The sequence below is a fragment of the Pteropus vampyrus genome, unplaced genomic scaffold, assembly GCF_000151845.1.
Source record: "Pteropus vampyrus isolate Shadow unplaced genomic scaffold, Pvam_2.0 Scaffold197, whole genome shotgun sequence".
Classification (NCBI taxonomy): Eukaryota; Metazoa; Chordata; class Mammalia; order Chiroptera; family Pteropodidae; genus Pteropus; species Pteropus vampyrus.
The window spans coordinates 2,067,647-2,089,588 of NW_011888978.1; the positions used below are offsets into that span (position 1 = coordinate 2,067,647).

A 21,942-nucleotide genomic window follows, 5' to 3' on the forward strand; every position below is an offset into this window, starting at 1 on the left:
CCCTCCGCCCGCCCCGGCTCCGCGCCACGACGCCGCCGACGGCCCCGAACACGGCCGCCCTGTCGCGGTGAGTAGGGCACGGGGAGCGGCCCCTGCCGCCGCCCGGGCCTCTCTGAGATGCGGCCAGTGCCCGCAGCTCCTAGGGCCTGACTTGGGGGAGGTTAATCTGGCAGGGTCTGAGCGGTTGTCACCTGCGCGAAATGACACTGGCGTTACTCGAAAAACATGACCGTGAAGACTTTACATTAAGGCCTAGGCTGGGAAGGCTGGTGAACTGCTGTTGAAAGGTTTTTCTTACGGGCTTGATTCTGAAATATTGAGAGCTTAATTTGAACACACTGGCTTTAGAGTGGTAGTGGCTGCATTTATTCTGCAAATGTTTATTGGGTCCTTGTTCTGTGCTGGGTCAGGGCTTATATATGGGAATACGTTGGCCTTCAGTTGACCAAGTCAAATATTCTAAATGGAAAAATCCAAAAATCTTTGGAAACCTTCGTAAAAGGCATTGTACTGTTCATTGAGTTGCATAAAAGTTTAGGCAGCCCTGCAGTTGGTGAACTTGTGATCCCAGAGTGGTGTTGACAATTCCAGTTTTAATTTATAAGCCTATTTAAAATTTCTGATGATATTGGAGAGTTTACTGGTAAATTATTATGCCCTTTGGGTTCTCAGTAGCTATTCAGATTTGTTGGCTAGAAGTTTTCCTCTTATTAAACTCATGAATAAGAGTTTTTTGTTGTTGATAGTTTAAAACAAGTGTTACCAAACTCATTTGTTCTTTGTATTTTAAATCCATGCCTTTATAACCTGTCACCTGAGCTGTTGCAGTGCCCTTCCGGAACTAGTCTTTGGGCATTTGGTCTCTCTACTTTACTCTCTGAATGCTGTGTCCTCCACAGGTGCTATTCTCTGGTTGAACAATTTTCATTACTTTCTCCCACTTTCTCCTGGGCTGCTGAACATTTCATTGCTTATCACCTAGTCAAGTCTTCTGGTCCTCACTTTTCTCATCTGTAAACTGCAAATATGTTTAGCTTCTTATCTTTACAGATTCTTATAAAACTCAAAAGAAATGATTGGGGATGTGAAAATATTTTCACAAATGGTAAGGCTGCCTGCAGGACCCTCCTGCCATCCTTCGGATCCAGCTCATCTTCCTCTTGAAAGCTGGTTTCTGACCACAGTAGCCCATAGCCATCAGGTTCAACTTTGCCAAAACATTTAGGAAATGTATTGTCCGTGCTATTTATTTTTAGCACATGGTCATATACTACTTTGTTCTTGTCTTGCCAACTAGACTGTAAGCCCTGGGAGGCAAGGAGGGGTTTGGCTCAGAGTTCCATACACATCTTGGGCCCGCAACATGTGTTCGTTGAGTGACTGATATTAAACTTGATAGCACTTTTTTATTCAGTAATTTATCCTCCTGTGCGTTAACCTTTTCAAAAAGCAAAATGGCTTAACTTCATGATGCTTTTCCTAATAATGCTTGTTTGAAGGAAGGACTTTCAGAGAGTAGTGGGTGGTCATTCCAATTTCAGTAATTAATGAAAGCTTGTAAAAATCTTAGTTCTACATGCAGTTTGTTTAAAGAGATTTAGAGTGTAGACCATATATGATATTTTTAGTCCTGAATTACTGGAGAGAAATTGGCATGTTGTTTGAAGAGAAATTAATTCTGAGTGTTAGAACTTGAATCTAGCTTGTCAGTTATTCCTTTGGGTGTCAGAGCCTGATCAGATGTGCCATGATTTGTTGATGTCTTATCACATTAAACTCTGACCGGTGAATTTCATGAGTTTAAACTTTAGAGTGGAAATGCTCTTCTCTCTCCCTGCAAGGAAGAGGGCCCCTTTTCATTTCATTCTTGAGTGATTCTATCTAGTTGAGCTCTTTGGCCTTGGGATGGGCTTGTAGGATCAGTGTCACTAAGACCACAGTGGCATTTTCCATTTTAGTGGCTCCTTTAGTTCAGAGGGAAGAGAGTCCTTCCCTTTGAAGGACTTTGGCTTCGAGAGAGAGCACAGCTTTGCACACAGTAAGAGTGACTGTTATTTTTGACAATTCTATATATATATTTGATCTAATTAATATTCCTTACAGAAGGAATATTATTCTTTTCCAAATGTTCTGTGGTACTGTTGAACAGCTGTCTCATAGCTACAGTTACCATCAGCAAACCATTTGTGCAGCTGAAAAGGGATCAAATTTACTAATAGAGTTCACCCTTAAGTTTTTTCCTCTCTTAGGATATCCCACCACAGCAAAGTCTTAACCACTCTCTGCTTACTCTGTTAAAGATGGATCAGAAGCAGTGCTTCAGACTATGTAGTTGTCAAGGAATGACATTATTAGGTTTTTTTTATGCTGTGTGTGCTCTTTAAAAAACCAAATAGTAGTTTTCTAATGACAGTTAGGGTTGACTTCTTTTTAATAGGAATGCTAGATTATAGAGAATTATCTACCCACTTATTACAAATGTTCATTCTGTAATTAAAATAGTCTTTCACATAGCTTGAACATTTTTTTTTAGTAAAATGCTGTAAAGTTTTATGTCTTGTCCCTCTGTCCCGCATGTTACTCTTTTGCTGCTTACTCCTTCAATAGTTGTGATAGTCTATGTAGAAATGTGACAGTTGCATGCCAAAATTTCAGTTTCGTGGAAGTTGTCTTCCCTGCTTAGCTTTGGTGTACAAAATCTCTCTTTTTAACTTTTTATTTGTACATAATTTAAAACTCAGAGAAAAGCTACACAAATAGTACAAAGAACATCTGCATACTCTTCACTTAGATTCTACCTATTGTCACCTCATTTGCTTTATCATTTGCATACATACTTTTCTCTCCTCTCTCCCCCTTTCCTCCTTTGCCCCTCTCTAAAACTCGTTCTCTGAACCATGTGAGAGGACACTGCACACCTCATGGCTCTCTACCTCAAAACACCCCAGTGTGTACCTTCTAAGGGTTAAGAAAGAGGTGTAAATTTTTTATAATGATTTTGTGGTCCAAAATTTTGTAAGGATTATTCAAATAACAAATTATTGCCAGGGAGTAGATATTTCTGAACGTAAAACAGACATTGTGTTGTAATAATGTGGGATCGTTTTAGAGGAAAGATGACTAATGTGGCCTTAGGACCCCTTTTCTTCCTGTAATATCTGGGACTTTGTCCTAGCACCCTCGTTTCTTTTTTATCTCCAGTGTCCCCTTTCCCACTGCATCCTCCCCTTCAGCTTGAAAGCACAAGCAAATACTCTCTTTTGTCTTTTCTCACCCTCAAAATAGTGTTCCCTCTTCTTCCTTCCCTTTGCCCTTTCCACTGAACTTCCCATTTACTCAGTAGCCCATTGTAATCTGCCTTCTACCTCTTCTACTTTCCCAAAGATGCCCCCTGAAAGGACACCAAAGATGGAATTGCCAAATTTAGTGGCTTCTTAGTCATCATTCTTCTTGACTTCCTCCTTCTTAAGACTCTTCTCTGAGCTTCCACCCTCTTCTGATTTTCTTTCCAGCTCTGACTGGTTTTTTTCTTAGTCTCCTTCCTGCTTTCCCTTATTAATTCGTGCAACAAATATTTGAGTGCCTACTGTGGGCCAGAGTGTATTTTAGGCACTAGAAGTACAGCAGTGAACAGGACAAATTAAAACTGCTCTCGATAATTTAAAAAAATTTTAAAAAGAGATCAATAATTTAAAAAATAACTTTGTTATAATAAATCCTAAAAAAATTAGAAGAGTAGTGTGATGCTGAGTGATTTACAGTAGTAGCTTTAGATAACACATTTTGTCTTAGGTTTGGCTTGAATGACAGGAGGTTGGTTATTAGTCAGCTGAAAGTCTCAGAAAAGAACATTCCATTTAGAACCACCAGCACAAAGTCTCTGAGGCAGAAACCTTCTGAGCTTGCATGAAGAACAGAGTTGGCCAGAGTGACCAGTAGGCAGCTGGTATGAGAGGTGGGTAAGCCAGGATCAGATCAAGTGTTGTGGGAGGCAATAGTATGATTTTAAGCAGAAACATGATACTATCTGACTTATTTTTTCAAGGCCATTCTGGTGCTGGATAGGATTGGTGTGGGCGAGAGGGGATGCAGTTACGGCTTTTACAGTGGTGTAGGCTGGAGCTGGTGGTAGTTGTGGAGGTGAAGAGGAGGAGGTAGATTCTGGACAGCTCCTGAAGTCAGAAGCAACAGCTTGGTGATGGACTAGATGGGTTGCAGTGGGGCAAGATGCAGGGGAATGTTGAGGGGAATTCCGAGTTTTTTGGCTCGAGAAGCTTTCTTTGCAGACTTTTTAAGTATTAATGTTCTCTAGGCAACTACATCCTCTACTTTGTTAGTCTGTTCCTGGGTAATGTCATTGAGTCTTTCATAGCTTCATTTGTTATCTGTAATAATAAAATTCTCCAAATCTACAGCTTCTTCAAATCTTTCCTCCAAGGTTTAAATCCACACTCCAACTGTCTCCTGGACATTTCCACTTTGATTTTCCACAGGTCCAAAATGGACTCTCTCTTTTTTCTGCCAATCATGTTCCTTTGGTGTATTTTCCCTTGTGCAGTCATCCAGAGTAAAAAACCGGGGAATTGCCCACTCCTTTCCTTCACTTCTAGCTTCTGGTTGCTCGTTTGTTAAGCCAACATTGCGCACCTGCTGGGAGTCGGAAATTGTGGTGCAGGATCTATGGCCGGCAGCCTAATGGGATGTAGGTAGTAGTGAATGGTCATTGCAAAGCCATGTTGAGGGCTTCAGAGCCAGTGGGAATATTGGGGAAGGGATACTTTTCTGGGCAAAGTTTGGAAAACTTTAAAGATTTGGCTTTTTAAATGGGTCTTAATATTTTGCCAGATGCTCTTCCTAAAGTGTGTTCCATGGAACACTAATTACAAGGGCTATATTAAAAGAGTTCTGGAGTCTAACGAATTTAGACAACACTGGGCTAAACTAACTTAAACAGTTTCCTTAGGACATTTCCAAACCTTTAATATGCTAATATGAATGGGGAACTGAGCTGTTATCAAGGGATATCTAGTAGGATTTTGATCCCTGTGGAAAACTAAGCAAAAGCACAAAATTGTGACATTGAGTAGTTCTTTGAATTTGGGGCTTAAAGTGCTGGAGGCTGGAGGATAAGGCTGGAAAAGTAGAAGTCAAATCATAAAAAGCTATATATTTGATACTGGGTGTTTGGACTGAATAATTTTGAAACATTGTGAACCCCTTCACATTTTTATGTTGACATCTAAAGCTTTTTATCCTAAGTTTTTAAGCTTATCAAAAATTATAATTCATTTACTGTGTTGATCAATTGTATACTAAACTACCATAACTCAATTTCTTAAGTGAAATATATGTAATAAGAAATCTATGTAACAGAGTTTTATAAAGTGCTACATATATTTAAAATGAATTAGCTATTTTCAAAAGAAAAAAGGCAAAAAATGCTATTTATAGTTTCAGGGTATGTAACTTCCAGAGAATGATAAATATTAACATTTAAAAATGAAACGGTTGCATCACTTTTTAAAATGTAGCCAGTGGAATCTGAATACCTTAACAGTAAGCTTTCATCAGTCATTTAAAGAATGCTTTTCTTTGACAGAAATTTTAAATCATTCCTTTCTTTCCTGGAACTTGGCATTTCTTGTATATTTGCCCCACATAGTTTTATTATAACATAATGTATGCTTGCAAATCTTTTTATTTGATAACTCTAGCATATTTGTTTACAACAAAATTGAAATTAAAAACTTTTCAATTAACTTTGACCATAAAGCTCTATGCATATTTTTGCTCTTTTTAAAGTTAATTTTTCAAAAGAAGAATATATACAGCATTTATAAGGTTCCATGTGTTACAAATGTTTCTTATTTCAGTAAGTTACAGTAATTCATACATGAAAAACAACAAATGCATTATAAATTTTTGTAAATAATTATTAAACAAAAAAATATACATTTATTAGAAATACCTCCCTGATGAGATGGATGAGGCTTCCTCTTCTTCAGTTTGTTCACATGGGTATTACTTGTTGACAAAATGATAATTCTCAATTCTATTTTTGGTTTTTTAAATAAATTTAATCCCCATAAATCCTTCACATAAGTAAATATAAAATAAAGGAAGAAATTTAGTTATAGCAAAGTTTTTTTTTGGAACTTGAGTTGTATGCTAAAAATCACATGGTGATATATTATCAAAAATTAATTTACTGATTAACTGACAACTTGATTAGGTACACCTTCAATTTTATTGAAAGCAAAGAATTAGAAACCATGTGATTAAAAGGATTAATCAAGTCATTAGCCTTTCACTTTCTCAATTAATGAGAAATGTAACACAAAGGCTTTACCAAGTCTTATCACTTGATTATTGATTATATCTGTTATTTCCACAGAGGGACCTTATTTAATCTAATATACTCAAAACTGATTGGGAAAATCAAAATACTGTTCATTTCAATACATCTTTGCCAATAAGTAGTTACTGATAAAATACTTTTATCTGCTTTAGATATATTTTCATCAAAACCTTAGTGCCGCTGCTATATATTGGTTTATGTGTGGAAAATATGTGCCATATAGCCTGACAGTCTTCACTGTCAAATTAATCAGCAAATCAAACTCAGCTTTCTGTCAGAAAAAGTTTGGCTTCATTTTTCAACTAAACATAATACATCCCCATGATGGCCACCGCACTTCTGAATTCTAAAGGAGAGAGTTCAAGAGCATGGAGCCTTGTCATGAGTCTTGTTGCCTATCAGATACAGGGCATTACCTTCATGTTTCTTACCCATGTTTTCTCTGCTCTTTCATGGAACAGTCCTTCAAAGAGCTATACATTTTTTGATTAGTCGAGGGTGGAAATGTGGTGTGCTTCATTGAAAGTTATCACCACTCCTGCTGCCTGCTCTGTGGTGTATCAGAATTCAAAGCATCCCAACTCCCAGGCCACACTTACGCAATTTAAGTGCTCAAGGCCCTTGAGGTCCATGGGGAACTGTTCTGCTGAGCAGACAGCAGAGAGCTGAAGAGACGAGTACGGGTGCACCTTTGAAGCGGCCTCAGCAGGCCTGGTAGAGCAGCATGCTACTAGGTGGCTCCTGGAACCATGACAGTGACACCCCTGTATGATACTCCCAAGATCCCCCAGAAGAGTACTTTGAGTGCAGTTCTTTCAAAATGACCTAATTTCTCTTCGTGTCTTCACATGTATGCCCTTCCCTAGTCTCATAACGTCTGCCACCTCCTCACCATTCAGAACTCTGCTTATGTGTCATCCCCTTCAGGACCCTTTCCCAAGTCCCTCCTCGAGCTGGACTAGGTACTTAACCTCTGTCAAAAACCACATTGAGCTTTAGTTGGTGTGTTTGCTGCTCTCTGTGAGACTATGAGCAACCCAAGAGCAAGACCAAGAGTCTAGCACCATACCTGTCAGGTATTTGGCAGTCAGCAAACATATGTTGAATGAATGTTAATGATATTGTGAAAGGAACTCTGAATTCAGAGTCAGAAGCTGCATGTTTTTAGGCCACGATCAATTCAAAAATGGAGTTGATGGAGGTAAGACAGTAGGTCCAGATTTGTACTCCCATGTTCGTTGCAGCCTCGTTCACAATAGCCAAGAGACAGACACAATCTAAATTTTCATCAACAGATGAATGAATGAGGAAAATATGTATACACACAATGGAATATTATTCACCCTTAAAAAGGAAGGAAATTGTGTTATATGTCAAAACATGGAAGAACCTTGAGGATATTATGCTAAGTAAAATCAGTTGCAAAAAGACGTACTTCATGATCACATTTACATGAGATATCTAAAATAGTTACTCTTAGAAACAAAAAGTATAATGCTAGTTGACAGGCACTGGAAGGCAGGGGGAAGGGGGTGATCATTCGATGGGTACAGAGTTTCAGTTTTGCAAGGTTAAAAAATTCCAGAGATTTGTTGCAGAACAGTGTGCATATAGTTAACATTATTGTACACTTAAAGGTTAAGGTGGTAAATTTTATGATAGAGGTTTTTGACCACCATTTAAAAAAATTAATTATAAGAAAAAAACTATGATTGTAAATACCACATTCTCTGAAAATTTTCTAGCAATTATAAGGGCTTCTTAATAAAGGCAATGAAATTAGACAGACAAGTCATTTTAAAGTCAATCTGTGATTCTCTGCGTAAATACAAAACAAGGAAGAAGTTTATATGTGTGTATCTATTGCTATATAACACCTTTATTGCTGTATAGTTATGAATAAAGTCTGTTCATCTAATCAATAACAAAAAGACTACAGGCCCTATGTCTCAGGAAAAGAAGATAGTTCAATATTTACATGCAGGTGGGATGAAGCTAATTATGCACCAGGAGTCAAAAAACCTGAATATAGTGACAGTTTTGGCTTAAAGTAATTGTATGACTTTAGGCATGATACTTATTCTCTCCTCTCCGACTTCCTCATCTTTAAAAGGTGTTAAGGGAAAAAAATTTCTGAGAGACCAAAGATTGTAAACAAAGTGAAAAATTTTACCTGTAGGTAACCCAGTCTAGCACAGTCTAGGCTCTGAGGGTTGTGGTTCATGGGAGGAAAAATAGGGCAGTTCTTCTAAAGCCAGAAGATCACAAACCATCTCTTCCCTTACTGGGAAAGCAAAGTCTCTGAGTGTTGCTGATTGGCTAATGATATCAGGACCTTTCCATTAAGGAAGCCCTGGGCTAGCTGGAGGTGATCTACCATGGAATGGGGCAGCTATCTCTTCTTGTCCTGCCTTCAGCCGCCTCTTCTTTTAACAGTCCTCCCCTTATCCACGTTTTGGTTACCGTCATTTCACTTTCTGTTACCTATGGTAAATTGTAGTCTAAAAATATTAAGTGGAAAATTCCAAAAATAATTCACAAATTTTAAATTAAAATCCAACCATTGACATCTTTATGGCTCGATGATCTAGAATCACCCTAAAGCAGATCATCCTCTTTCTGATGGTAAATAGTAGCCTAATGCCTGTCCTCATTCACATCACTTCCTCTCATCATGTAGGAATTGTGTCATCTCACATTATTACAAGAAGGATGAGTACAGTACAATAAGATATTTAGAGAGAAATACCATGTTCCCATAACTTTTATTACAGTGTATTGTTATAATTGTTGTTTTATTATTATTATTATTATTAATCATTTACTATGCCTAATTTATAAATTAACTTTACCATAGGTATGTATTTGTAGGGAAAAATGTATATATACGGTTTGGTACTCTCAGTGGTTTCAAACATCCACTGGGAGTCTTGGAATGTATCCCCCGCGGATACATGGGGATGACTTTAAGTGATGTGCCTGTCTTGTGATCACAGCATTTAGTCAGGTCTGCTTTATGTAAGTAAGTTAGCTGGTCAGGTCAAAATAAAATTTTTAAAAACCAGACTCTAAATATATTGTCATTGAGTCGTCAGAGCAGTCTCATGTGTTATATTTTATTTTGTCCAATTTTAGAAAACTAAGACTCATAGGTTAACTTGCCAAAGGTTGCCAGCTCAGTGCTAAGACCAGAATTCAAACAAAAGTACCAAAGCTCTTAGTCTTTTCACTATGGCATTTAGCTTCTGCACATGAAATCATACATGGGGAAGAACTTTATAGAATTTGGAAGTTTTCTTAGAAACAAATTGCTGATTTATATGTTATTTTCACTGAAAGACATTCTCTGTGGCAGAGGGGCATATGTATCAGAATTACTTGGGGCACTTTTTAACTATACATCTTCTTGCCTCTTTTCTACCTCTCCCCTGACTTTTATCCCTTATCCCTGCTAAAATGAGTCACTCTTATTTATTTTTTTTATTTTTTAAATTTAGTTTCAAGTATACAGTACATTGGTTAGACATCTATAAACGATGCCCCCAATTGCACCCTGCCTCCCCTGACTCTCCACCTAGCCAACATATTAATGCTAACTGCTTTCTCTATGCCGTGCTCCCCATCAGCTACTAATTTCTACTTTTTTAGCCCTTCACCCCCCATTCTCCCATCCCTCCAAAATTCCCTCCCCTCTGTCCATCACCAAATTGTCCACTATATTTGTGAATCTGTATTTGATTAGTTTGTTCTTTTTATTCCTTAGATTCCACATAAAAGTGAAATTATACAGTGTTTATTTTTCTCTGTCTGACTTAAAAAGCTTCTAGGTCCATCAAAGCAATATCTTTTTCCATCCCCTTCCTTTTCATATGTTGGGGTCTTGTTTTCTTATCCTTTCAACCTCTATACCTTTTGGTTGGAGAACTTAATTCTTTTCCATTTAAGGTACTTATTGATAGGAGTGTAGTTGTTACCATTTTTTATTCCTGTTTTTGATACATGTTTTTTATACATGTTTTTTCTTCTTAAAGAAGTCCCTCCAACATTTCCTGTAATACTGGCTTGGTGGTGATAAATTCTTTTAGCTTATTTTTGTCTGGGAAGCTCTTTATCTGTCTTTTAACTCTAAATGATAGCTTTGCTGGATAAATTACTCTTGGTTGTAGATCCTGGGTCTTCATCCTGTCGAATATTTTTTGCCAAGCCCTTCTGTCCTGCATAGTTTCTTTTGAAAAATCAGCTGCCAGTCTTATGGATGTTCCTTTATAAGTAATTACCCGTTTTTCTCTTGCTGCTTTTAATATACTTTCTTTGTATTTAACCTTTAGCATTTTAATTATGATGTGTCTTGGTGTGGGCCTCTTTGGATCCCTGATTTTTGGAATTCTCTGAACTTCCTGGGGTTTTATGTCCATTTCCTTCACCAGGTTAGGGAAGTTTTCCATCACTGTTTCTTCAAACAGCTGTTCAACATCTTGATTTTTTTCAGTTACGCCAGTCAGACAGATATTTTGACCCTTAATAATGTCTCATATCCTCCTTAAATTATTTTTATAGTCTTGGCATCTTTTTTCTTGCTATTCTGGTTGGATGTCCTGATTGGCTTTCCTGTCCTCTAGATAGGGCATTTGATCCTCTTCTTTATTCACTTTGTTTATTCCTTTGTTTATTCCATTTAATATACTTCTCATCTCATAATGTGTTCTTCATTTCAGACTGGTTCCCTTTTATAATTTCCATTTTTATCTCTTTATTGAAGTTCTCACCGAATTCATCTACACTTCCCAAAAGTTCATTGAGCATCTTTATAACCAGTTAGATCTGCATCAGTTAGATTACTGACTCCATTATATCTGGATCTCTGTTCTGTTCTCTCATATGGTTTCTGCTTCTTTGTCTTTCCATTTTGGCTGCCTTTCTGTGTCTCTGTACTAAGCAAAGCTCCTAAGTTTCCAGGTCTTACTAGTGTGGATTTGTGAAATAGGTGTTCAGTGGCACAGTCCTGCGAGGGGTTCAACTGCAGGCCAGATTTAGCCCATGCCTCTACCCCTCCAGGGCCACGTGTTAAGAATCATCAAGCAATCCTCATATGCTGTGCTTACAGCTGCCTTAAAAAGCGATACCAGAAACTGAGGCCAGGTGCCACCAGAGTGAGTCTAGGTGCTGCTCATCAAGGAGCACCTGACTCACTGAGGCTATACCAGGATGTGGCTTGGTAAGAGCTGCGAGCTGGAGGAAATGGGGTTTCAGGAAATCCTCTGGGCGGAGTGATCTCTGTTATTCAGTGTGACGGCTATGGCGGTGCTGTGTCCGTGCACTGGGAGGGAGGAAGGCTCAACAGGGAACAATGGATACTACCTGCACTTCTGTACAGAATGAGTCTAGCCTTGGCCCTCACTCCGACAGTGTCTCCTTGTAAGTCCCTGGTACCCCCCGCGTGCTGCTGAATCGGCACTGGTGCTCAGAGTGAGCATGTCCGTCACCGCGAAAATTTGCTCACAGACACGGCCCCTTTAAGAGGCTTCTGCCAGCCCTGCTGCAGCCTCCGTCTTACTCAGCCGCTCAGGACCAGCAGCCCTGCGTCCTCGCTCAGTCCTGCCTTCTGCTGTTGCAGGGTGCTTTCTTGGACTTTTCTCTAGTTATATGACTTGTTCCTCTAGATCCCAGGTGATTTTTCCTTGTTGCTGCTCCTTGTTTCTGTCACAACTTTGATTTGGTCGCCAGAGGGATGAACAGAGCCTCTATCATCTACGCCATTTCTTCCGTCCTCTGAGTCACTGTTATTGTTGGGACTATATCATGTCCCTTAGTTGTGTGGGGTAGGTTAAATGTTTGCTCTCAATTCTTCACTCTCTAGGTCACATTATAAACCCACACCCTTGCCATAACTTTACAGCAGGCAGAGTGTACTTCCCCGTTCCTTGATTTGGTGCTTGCACTTAGGACTTGCTTTAGCCAATGAGATGTTAATGAGAGAGATAAGAGGATATAGTATATTTATGGAACAAAAGTTTTTTAAAATTCAGAAAGCAAAATCTTGGAAATATTTTTAAAATAGGAAATTATGTGGGAAGTATACGTATAAAATTAAGTAATTTTTCCCAAAAAGTAAAAAAAAAACAAACCACAAAACAAATGGAAAATAGAAAATTCGAAGACCAGTGTAGGAGGTCCAACATCTGAATAATAGAAATATAGGAAGAAAACGGAGGAAATAATTAATGAAATAATTTGAGAACTGAAAGGCATGAGTTGCCAGATTAAAAAGGCACAGCTGGAGAAAAAGATAGACTCAGTCCAGTTATAAAATTTCTGTCATTAGGTTTAAAAGATTCTACAAGCTTCTGGGGGTGCATACTAGGTTACATATCAAGAATCAGATATATCTTTGGACCTCACAGCAGCAACATGGTAAGCAAGAAGAGTGTAGTACAATACCTTCAAAATTCTGAAGGAAAATTATTACAAACCTAGAATTCTATACCTAGGCGAAATATACAATAAGAACTAGTATAGAATAGTTATTTTCAGAGGTTAAAGGTTTAAAAGTTTTTGACTGCCATATACCCTTTCTCAAGAAGCTACTGCAAGAAATACACCAAAATTGAAAGACTAACTCAAGAAAGTCAGACATAAGAGACAGGAAGCAGGAGACCCAACACAAGGTGATGACAAGGGATCCCTTGGCAAATGGTGAAAGTGATCCCAGGATGACAGCCTTGCACTAGACTTGGAGGCAGCTGAGCCATACCACAGCAGTGTTATTGCAGAGACAGACTTACCACTAAGTCCCCCATTTCCATCAGGTCATCTTCTTAACTTGAGCACAGAACGCCCAGGAGAATTTGGCCCAGATTCTCATGAGGACATGCATGTCACTCACAGAAGTTCTCAGTTGTCTCTAAGAGCTGGCGGTGGGCCACAGTGAGCTCAGGAATAGGGCATATAGAGCAGCCCACTCAGTCTGCCTGCCCTTCTGCTGCACGTCCACTGCCTGGACCACACTGCAGTCTTGCCAGGAGTCCCAGCTGTGGAGCCCTATTTCCCAAGACTCCCTCTTGACTTTGCTCACAACTTCTCCAGAAGGGGCCTCATCACCTCCTAGAGAAGTGGAAGCCAGACCACGACTTCAGTTCAGTTCCACCCAGCGGGGGCCATGCTGCCTTCCCCTTGCCTGGTTGGTGTGTGCTCACTCTCCACATTCAAGATTAGGCAGTTTATTGTTTGGGGAAAGATTACAAGAGAATGGTAGAGCTATAAATAAAAGCTGTTAACACAAGAGTTAGGATATTTGTTGTATGGGAGGCTGAAGAGGGCATGCAAGAGCTTCTAAGGGGGGGCTCCTCAGAGTTAATGTGTAGATGAATCACCTCTACAGCTTGTTAAACTGCAGACTTTAAGGCAGGTGGGGAGGCTGAGAATCAGCAATTTTAGCCTTCTAGGTGATGCTCGTTCTACTGGTTCTGGGACCACACTGAGCGCCAGAATTCTAAAGTGCTGGTACTATTGTTTCTTACCCTGAGCAGTTAGTACATAGCATTCATTTTATTATTACTTTTTACACTGTTATATATGTATGATACCTTTCACACCAAAAAAGTTTTAATTGCAAAGAAAAAATATAATATGAAAAAGATGGGTTGAGCAATAAGCCTGGAGATATAAACATGTCATATCCTAAAAGCTTTGTATACTGTACTAGTCAGGGTTCTCCAGAGAAACAGAACCAGCAAGAGACATAGAGATAGAGATAGAGAGAGAGATTGATCGATTTTAATGAATTGGCTCGTGCAGTGATGGGAGTCTGGCAGGTCCCCAAGATCTGCAGTTGGGAAACTGGAGACCCAGGAGAGCCGATGACATGGTTCTAGGCCAAATGTTGGCAGGTTTGAGACTCAAGAAGAGCCAATGATTCAAACTCAAAGCAGTCAGGCAGGAGGAGTTTCCTCTTATCAGCCTTTTGGTTCTGTTCAGGCCCCTAGTTGACTGGAAGAGGCCCATCCATATAGGCAGGGCAATCTGTTTTACTCTATCTGCTGACTTAAATGTGAATTTCCTCCAGAAGCACCCTCACACACACCCAGAATAGTGTTTGACCCAATATCAGCATCCTATGGCCCAGTCAAATTGATGCACAGAATGAATCTTCGCAAGTATCACGGCAAGGAGCCTGCACTTGATTTTTTTATGTACAGTGGAGAGCCAGTTAAAGGATTTAAATCATGGTGAACCATGAGTAAATTTGTGCCTTAGGTAATCTTTGCAGTGGCGTGGAGTGGATTGGGGGTGAACACAGGTGGCAGCAGAGAGACCAGTAAAAGGCTATTTTATTGGTCTCAGCATGAAATGGGTAGGAGGAGCTAGAAAGTGGCAATGTGGGAACACAGGAGAAGGCTAGATTCCAGAGATATTAGTATGGTAAAATGAACAGCATTTGATTGATTGAGAGTTTGGGGAGGAGGAGGAGGTAGGGATGAATCACGAGTTTCTGATTTTTGAGATTCCATTTTCTGAGCCGGTTTGGGAGAGCCCCTGCAGGGTAAGGATTGCTAGGAAGTATTTAGTCACATGGGCCATAGGCCTTGGGCCTCATTGGTGACTTTTGGCAATGCAGCTGAGGAGTGGCGGGGGCACGAGGTGGGGAGCTAATCCCCAGCTCCAAGTCTGCAGAGGTCTTGAGCCGCAAGTCCCTTCGGGGCCTTGCCCAAGGGGCACGGTTAATGTTGCACTGGTCCCTTGATAGTTTCCCTGCAGGTTGTCCATTTCACGTCAAGAGAGTATAACCTTTCTACACTTCTGTCCTAAATGTTTTTATTAGAAAAAGCTTAGAATCCATGTCAGCAGTTGGGTTCTGTATTACAGTGTGAGCACATGCATGCAGCCTGTGTAAGTGGAGAGTCAAGAATTTATGTGTTTTCTGTGTACTGTACCAGCCTGTAGTATGGCAGATAGATGTTTGCAGCTTATGCCCCCCAGGGTTTTCTGCTGTGCCTTCAAGGATTGTGAAGATGTGAGCATCTATCACTCCCATGTTCACTACATACAAGTACGCACGTACACATGCTTGTGAGTTTCTTGCTGATCCTCTTCCTCTTCACTCTGCCCTCCCCAAGCCTATGTTTCCTTTCTTGTGAAATGGTGCTAACAACAGCACCTGCTTTGCAGAGTTTCTCTGAAGAGGTGCTTAGTAAATGGTAGCTCTTATTGGTTTAGGACAGCGGTCCCCAACCTGTTTTGCACCAGGAACTGGTGCCCCTAAGAGATTGTAATGCCTGAGGATCTGAGGTGGAGCTGGGGGAGTGGCTGCAAATACAGATGAAGCTTCGCTCACCCTCCTACCGCTCACCTCCTGCTGTGTGGCCCAGTCCCTAACAGGCCATGAACTGGTACCAGTCTGTGGCCTGGGGGTTAGGGACTCCTGGTTTAGGAAATTTCTTTTTAATGTTTATTCTGTTGTTTTGATCTCTTGATTACTTCTGTTAATCAGGCATGAGCTTTTGCCAGAAGATCTGGCCAGCCATAGAGTGTTCTGGTTTGACAAACTAGCCAGTCCCAACCAACAGGCAGAATTTAGGGGTCTGTTTACTGAATAGTGATGATGAGTCAAGTCCCATTCTAGAGGACAGGTGAGTAAGGGAGTGACCCTTCCCTAGGAACTGATGGAGACTGCTGCTGTTCTGTATTATATGGGCCACACTGGAGGATGACACAAAAAGCCCACGGCAAACTGCAGTCCTCTCGGGGAATTGAGGAAGACTTTAAGGTGGGTACTTCGTACTTTCTGCAGCTGAGTGCCGGGGTATGCCTACAGACCCCCCTGTGTTTCTGGTAAAACCGTTTCTCTGCCCACCTCCTTCCTTAACCCCACACACTCAGCAGCATCTCCCCATTGCCTCTCCACTGCCATCTGCCATCACTCACTGTGCTCTAGCCACATGCCAGCTGTCAAGGACATTCTCCCAGAGACCCTTGACCCAAACCCCATCAGCAGACCTCAGCAGTTCCACCTTCAGCACACATCCAGAATTGGCCATTTCTTACCACCTGTGCCACTACCACCCTGGTCTAAGCCATCGTTTCTTTTACGAGGATTATTGCCACCTAATTGGTCTCCCTGTTTGCCTCACCCTCCTACAGTCTGCTCTTCACCTAGCAGCTTGTTCCCCTGCTCCAACTCCACCAGTCTTTCCATGGCACTGAGAGAGAAGCCAGCCTTTAACCAGAGCCCACAGCCCTATGCAGTCTGGCACTTTGTTCCTCCTGTCTGCTGTCCCTCTCTCCCCTCCCCTCAGGTTCCCTCTGGCACCATCTCTTTATGCTCACCACCACCACCAGGCATATGCTCCTGCTCGGCCTCTGCACTGCTGGACTCTTTCCCATAGATATTGGCACAGTTCACTCTCTTATCTCTGGCAAATGGCTCATGCTTCTCACAGTCTTTGAGGCCTTTCCTGAGTACCTTATTTAAAATCATAAGCCCCACAAACTTTCTTTCTATGCTTTTTTTCTTGGGAGCAAAAGCCAACTCCTGTGGGCTCTAGGGGAGCAAGGGGTTCATTTTGTTCCCTGCTATATCCCCAGGACACAGACAGTGGCTGGCTGGCTCCGAGTGCCAGCTGTGGGGGCGCTCCTGTTGAATACATTGAATGAGATCACAAGAAGGAGTCTGGGAGGAAGAAAGGAGGGGCAAAGTTGAATACTTCAACAAAGAAGGTCCCATGCAGAGTGTCTTAGTGTGCGGAGCGACCTGGTGTGTACGCTCAGCTTTTCTGACATGGGAAGGCAGGCTATGAGATGTGCAGTAAGGAGCCTGCTGCCAGCACAAGGCGACAGGTACAGGGGCACTATCCCAAAAACTGAAGTCTCAGACTAGTTTCTAGAGCTGCACTGTCCCGTACGGTAGCCACCAGCCACAAGGGCTGTCAAGCACTTGAAATGTTCCTAGTCCAAATTGAATTATACCAAAGGTGTAAACTACACACTGAGTTTTGAAAACTTAGTACCAAAAAAGAATGCAAAATAAAATATCTCTTTATATCACTTATATTTAAAATGATAATATATATCGAGTTAAATGAAATATATTAAAATTAGCTTCACTTGTTTATTTTTAGTGTGACTACACCTGGAAGGCTTGTTAAAACTTACGTGGGCCCCACCTCAAGTTCTTGTGTCATTAGGCCTTGGGTAGTACCTGAGAATTTGCATTTTTAGTAGGTTCCCAGGTGATGCTGCTGTTGGTGGTCCAGGGCCACACTTTGAGAACCACTGCTCTAGAACAAAAGAGATTGAAGTTATTTTTGAGGTGGGGAGGGGAAGAATTTAAAGAGGAAAAGTCTCAGATTAAGCAGGTCCAGAGGGGATATGAAGGTGCATCGGAAGAGAGTTAATCTTTGCAAAGAGAGATGTTCCCTGTCAAAGAGGAGGGAAAGAAAAGAGTTGATTAAGTAAATATACTCAGAATTTTGAGGTGAAAAAGGGATATTTGAAAGAGTCACAGAAGTTGGTCTTTGAGAAATGACTTTGAATGAAATTAGATCTGTGTTCAAATCCTGGTTCAGTGCTCACTTTCCAAGTTCTTTAACTTTTTTTTCAGCTTTGGTGTCTTGATTCTTAAAATTAGGGATAAAGTACAACACTAACTCCTAAGGCTATCCTGAAGATTAAGTTGACTAGCCTGCCTCCATTACTGGGCAGAGAGAGAGTCCGTGAAACTGAAAGACAAATATCCATGAAACTAATGAACAATAACGTGACTGAGAAGGGGAGCCACGGGGAAGGTGGGAGGGTTCATTCTGGAAATGGTCTCTGGGTACCTGTTACTTGCGGAGCATTGTACCTGGCGCTAGGGTTGTAAAGGGCAAGGTTGTTGTCCTCCACAGAAGGGGGAGATGCAGAGAAACAGGTCTGTGAGTATTTACAGTTTGACTGCAGTACTTTACCATGAATGTGAAACATAAGTCTATGGACAAAGTTTTATTAGAGCACTAGGGATGGAATGAAGAACTTGACTGTGGGTAAATGATAAGGGGAGAATGTTACAGAGGAGTTGATGTTTGGGCTGAATCTTAAAGGACTAGCAGAAGGTCGCCAGGCTAGAACTATTTTCTCAGTCCTGAAAAGAGTTTAGTTTAAGTCGAGGCCTTAAGGGAACAACATGGGATAAACAGAGAAGTTCATTGGGATCAGGTTAAACAGGCCCTGTACCAAGTTAAGGAATTTGAACTTCATATGTTATGGGGAAGGAAGGACGGATTTTAAATGGTTTAGGTTTGTATTTTATATCAGTCACGCTTATAATAGGAAGAGAGGGAGAATAGAAACAGATCAGCATGAGGTTATTCAGTAATCTAGGTAAATAATGAGGAGTTGGACTAAGATGGAGGTGGCTTGAGGGGCTCCTACTGGAGAGAAGTTTAAAAGGTAGAATCAGCAGAATTCAATGTCGGGCCACCTGAGAGGACAAAGATTGAGCCACACACCAAGTCAGGAGCATGAGAGGAAAGGAGGAAGACAAAGAGCCAAGTTTAGAGGATGTCCTTCTGGTTTCCACATGGAGAGTCCTAGTTTACAGTCAAATGTGCAAGTCTAAAGCACAGACGAGAGGGCTGGACACTACTTACCGGGAAGTGTCTACTCAGGAAGTATTCAGGTGCCTGCTCTGTGCAAGGTTGCTAGTCTGTGGCTTAGGCCCTGAGTGTGGATGTGACAGCAGTGAAAGGGGACAAAGGCTCTACCAGTATCATCACTGAAGGAGCAGGCATAACAAGGGGCAGCCTGCAAGGAGTGGCCTTGGGGGCAGGAGCAGGTCCAGAGTATGGTAGGTCTTGTGGGCCTCAAGGAGGAGGACACTGTGTAGAGAAGGGAGGTGTGGCCATTAGATCTCAGTGCCTCGGAAAGGGCAAAGAGATGCAGTTTGGTATGTGTTCCTTGGATTTAAGAACCAGGAGATCGGTCACCTTGGTGAGGATGACATAGTAAAGACTCGTGTTTGAAGAAACTTTGAAGTGAAGGGAGAGAATTAGCGAACTTTAAGACCTTTATCAGCTGCCCAGTAATTGACAGCAAGGGGCCTCACAGCCCACCAAGAAGTGGCTCTTCTCCCCTTCTCCTTCTATTTAGATGAGGAACTAAAGCTGGGGATGTTTATTAATTTGCCTGTGAGCACACAGCAGTTAAGCAGTTAACCAAACCAGAGTTCAAACCTGCCTTGCCGTGCTCTGGGAATGCTGAAATACCATATAGGTTAGGACGGAGGGCAAAAGATGGGAGATGCTGGGCATTTGTCCACGCTTAGGGGAAGGAGGAGCTAGTAAAGTGAGAGCAAGATGGAAAATAGAGAAAAAGGTCGTAATTGAATGAACGAGGACCTTGAAGAGGCTGAATGGAGTGAGTGGGGTCGAGAACCCAGGTGGAGGGCTTGGCCCTGGAAGGGAAGGGCATCACTCTTACATGCGTAGTCCCTCAGCTGAGTCAGAATTTCCCTGTATTTGGGAAGGTCGGGGTTAGACTTTTAGGAGTTGTCATGACACATCTTTTTCATACTCATATATGAATGCCTGACCGGATTCATAGAGTAACAGTTCCAGAGGAATTAAGTGAGCTCAAGTATTATTCCAAAATAACCCTTCTTTGACCTTTTTTGTCTACCAACCAGTTTCTCTCATATTTTTTTAACAGCTTTACTGAGATATAATTTACATATCACACAATTCATACATTTAAAGCATACAATTCAGTGGTTTTTAGTTTATTCACAGTTGTGTGACCATAAGTACAGTCAATTTTAGAACATTATCATCACCTCAGAAACCCTGCATCCATTAGCCTTATCCATCAAACATTCCCCGCTTCCCAGCCCTGGCAATCACTAATCTACTTTGTATCTACATCTCTCTTTTTAAACTAAACTTGGGAAAGAACAGTTCATACTGTTTACTCACTTCAGGATTACTTCTCACTCAAGGGTTTTTATTCCAGTCAACCTTCTGGAACTGCTGTGGGCAACATCATTTGTGACCCATTAGTGACCAGACCCAATAGACATGTTCAGCCTTTATCTTTCTGAACCTTTCTGGTACCTTTAACCCATCACTCTCCCTTGTATTCTGTCCTCATTATGGGCCCTTCACCTGCCCCTTCCTGAGTGAGTGGATCTGCTCATGGTCTCAGCTGCATGCATTGCTGAGGACCATCGGTCTGCTTAACTCCCAGTCAGTCTCATACACTGCCCCTTGGACATCCTCTGCATGGTCCAGTCATCTCTTCATGGCTAAAACGGAACCAACCCCTTCCCCCGCCAAAACCCTGCTTTTCCTTTGTTCTGTATCTTACCTGTATACCCAAACTACTTTCCCCTTCACCCTCAATATAAAATCAGTCTCCAGGACCTGCTAAATTTTCTTCCACCCTACCTTTAAAATCATCTCCTCTTCTCCCATAGCCACTGTCAGGTCTCATCTCTTTCACATATTGTTTTTGCAATTTCCTACTTGGTCACTCTGGCCGAGCCTCCCTCCTTGAAATCCATCTGCCTCACAGTCATAGAGAGCTTGTAAAAATGCAAATATGACCTCATCTGCTAACATCCTATTAAAATGACATGCTGTACATCACTTATATGTGTTTACGTTAAAATGTGATTCTGATCGAGCATCTAACTAGCAGTTTACTGGAAATACAGACGATAGAAGAACTTGTAAAGGACACTGGGAGGGAGCATACCATCAGCTAGCTATGGAACTGGGAAATTCTACAAGACAAGCGACTGTCTTGGACAAATAAATGGCAAAGGAAAAAATTGGAGCGAGAACTGTTGCATATTGAAAGAGTCTTAAGAGCATGTCAACCAAATGTAGTGTGTTGGATCTTGACTTGAACAAACCAACTCTAACAACAACTTGATTTTTTTTGACATTCAGTAATGGTGTCATAGTTATTTTTTAAAGAATTTATATTTTAGCGATACAGGCTGAAATGTTTAAGGAGAAATGATGTGACTCCTAGGTTAGCCCTAGGGTAGGGTCTGAATGAGTCAAGAAACTGATTCTTTAAATAAGAATTTAAAGAATTTTTAAATTGTAAAATACACATAAGGCAAAACTTGCCATCTTCACTATTTTTAAGTGTATATAGTGTAGTGTCATTGAGTACATTCACATTGTTGTATAACTATCACAACCACCCATCTCCACAGCACTTTTCACCTTGTAAAACCAACGCTCTGTCCCCGTTAAACACCAATTCCCCATTTCTTCCTTGCCCCAGTCCCTGAGAACCACCATTCTATTTTCAGTCTTAATGAGTTATGCTACTCTAGGTAACTCATATAAATGGAATTATATAGTATTTGTCTTTTTGTGACTGGCTTATTTCACTTAGCATCATATCTTCAGAGTTCATTCATGTTGTAGCATATGTCAGAATTTCCTTGTTTTTTCAGACTAAGTAGTATTCTGTTGTGTGTATGGGCCACCCTTTGTGTATCTGTTCATCCATTGATGGACTGTTGGATTGCTTCTATCTTTTAGCTGTTGTGAATATGATGCTATGAACATGGATATACAAATATCTGTTTGAGTCCT

General features: G+C 41.0%; 1 protein-coding gene across 3 annotated transcripts in view; it reads left to right on the top strand.

The window, feature by feature from the left end:
* MAML1 (mastermind like transcriptional coactivator 1) overlaps positions 1-21,942 on the top strand; it is a 42,187-nt gene that overhangs the window by 3,071 nt on the left and 17,174 nt on the right. Inside the window, exon 2 of one of the 3 annotated variants that reach the window (XM_023537719.1) lies at positions 8-67. In XM_023537719.1, the coding sequence (XP_023393487.1) occupies positions 8-67 (60 nt within the window). Of the gene's footprint in view, positions 68-21,942 lie in introns of all 3 variants that reach the window. The other 2 variants (XM_011371969.2, XM_023537720.1) reach the window with 2 other exon arrangements.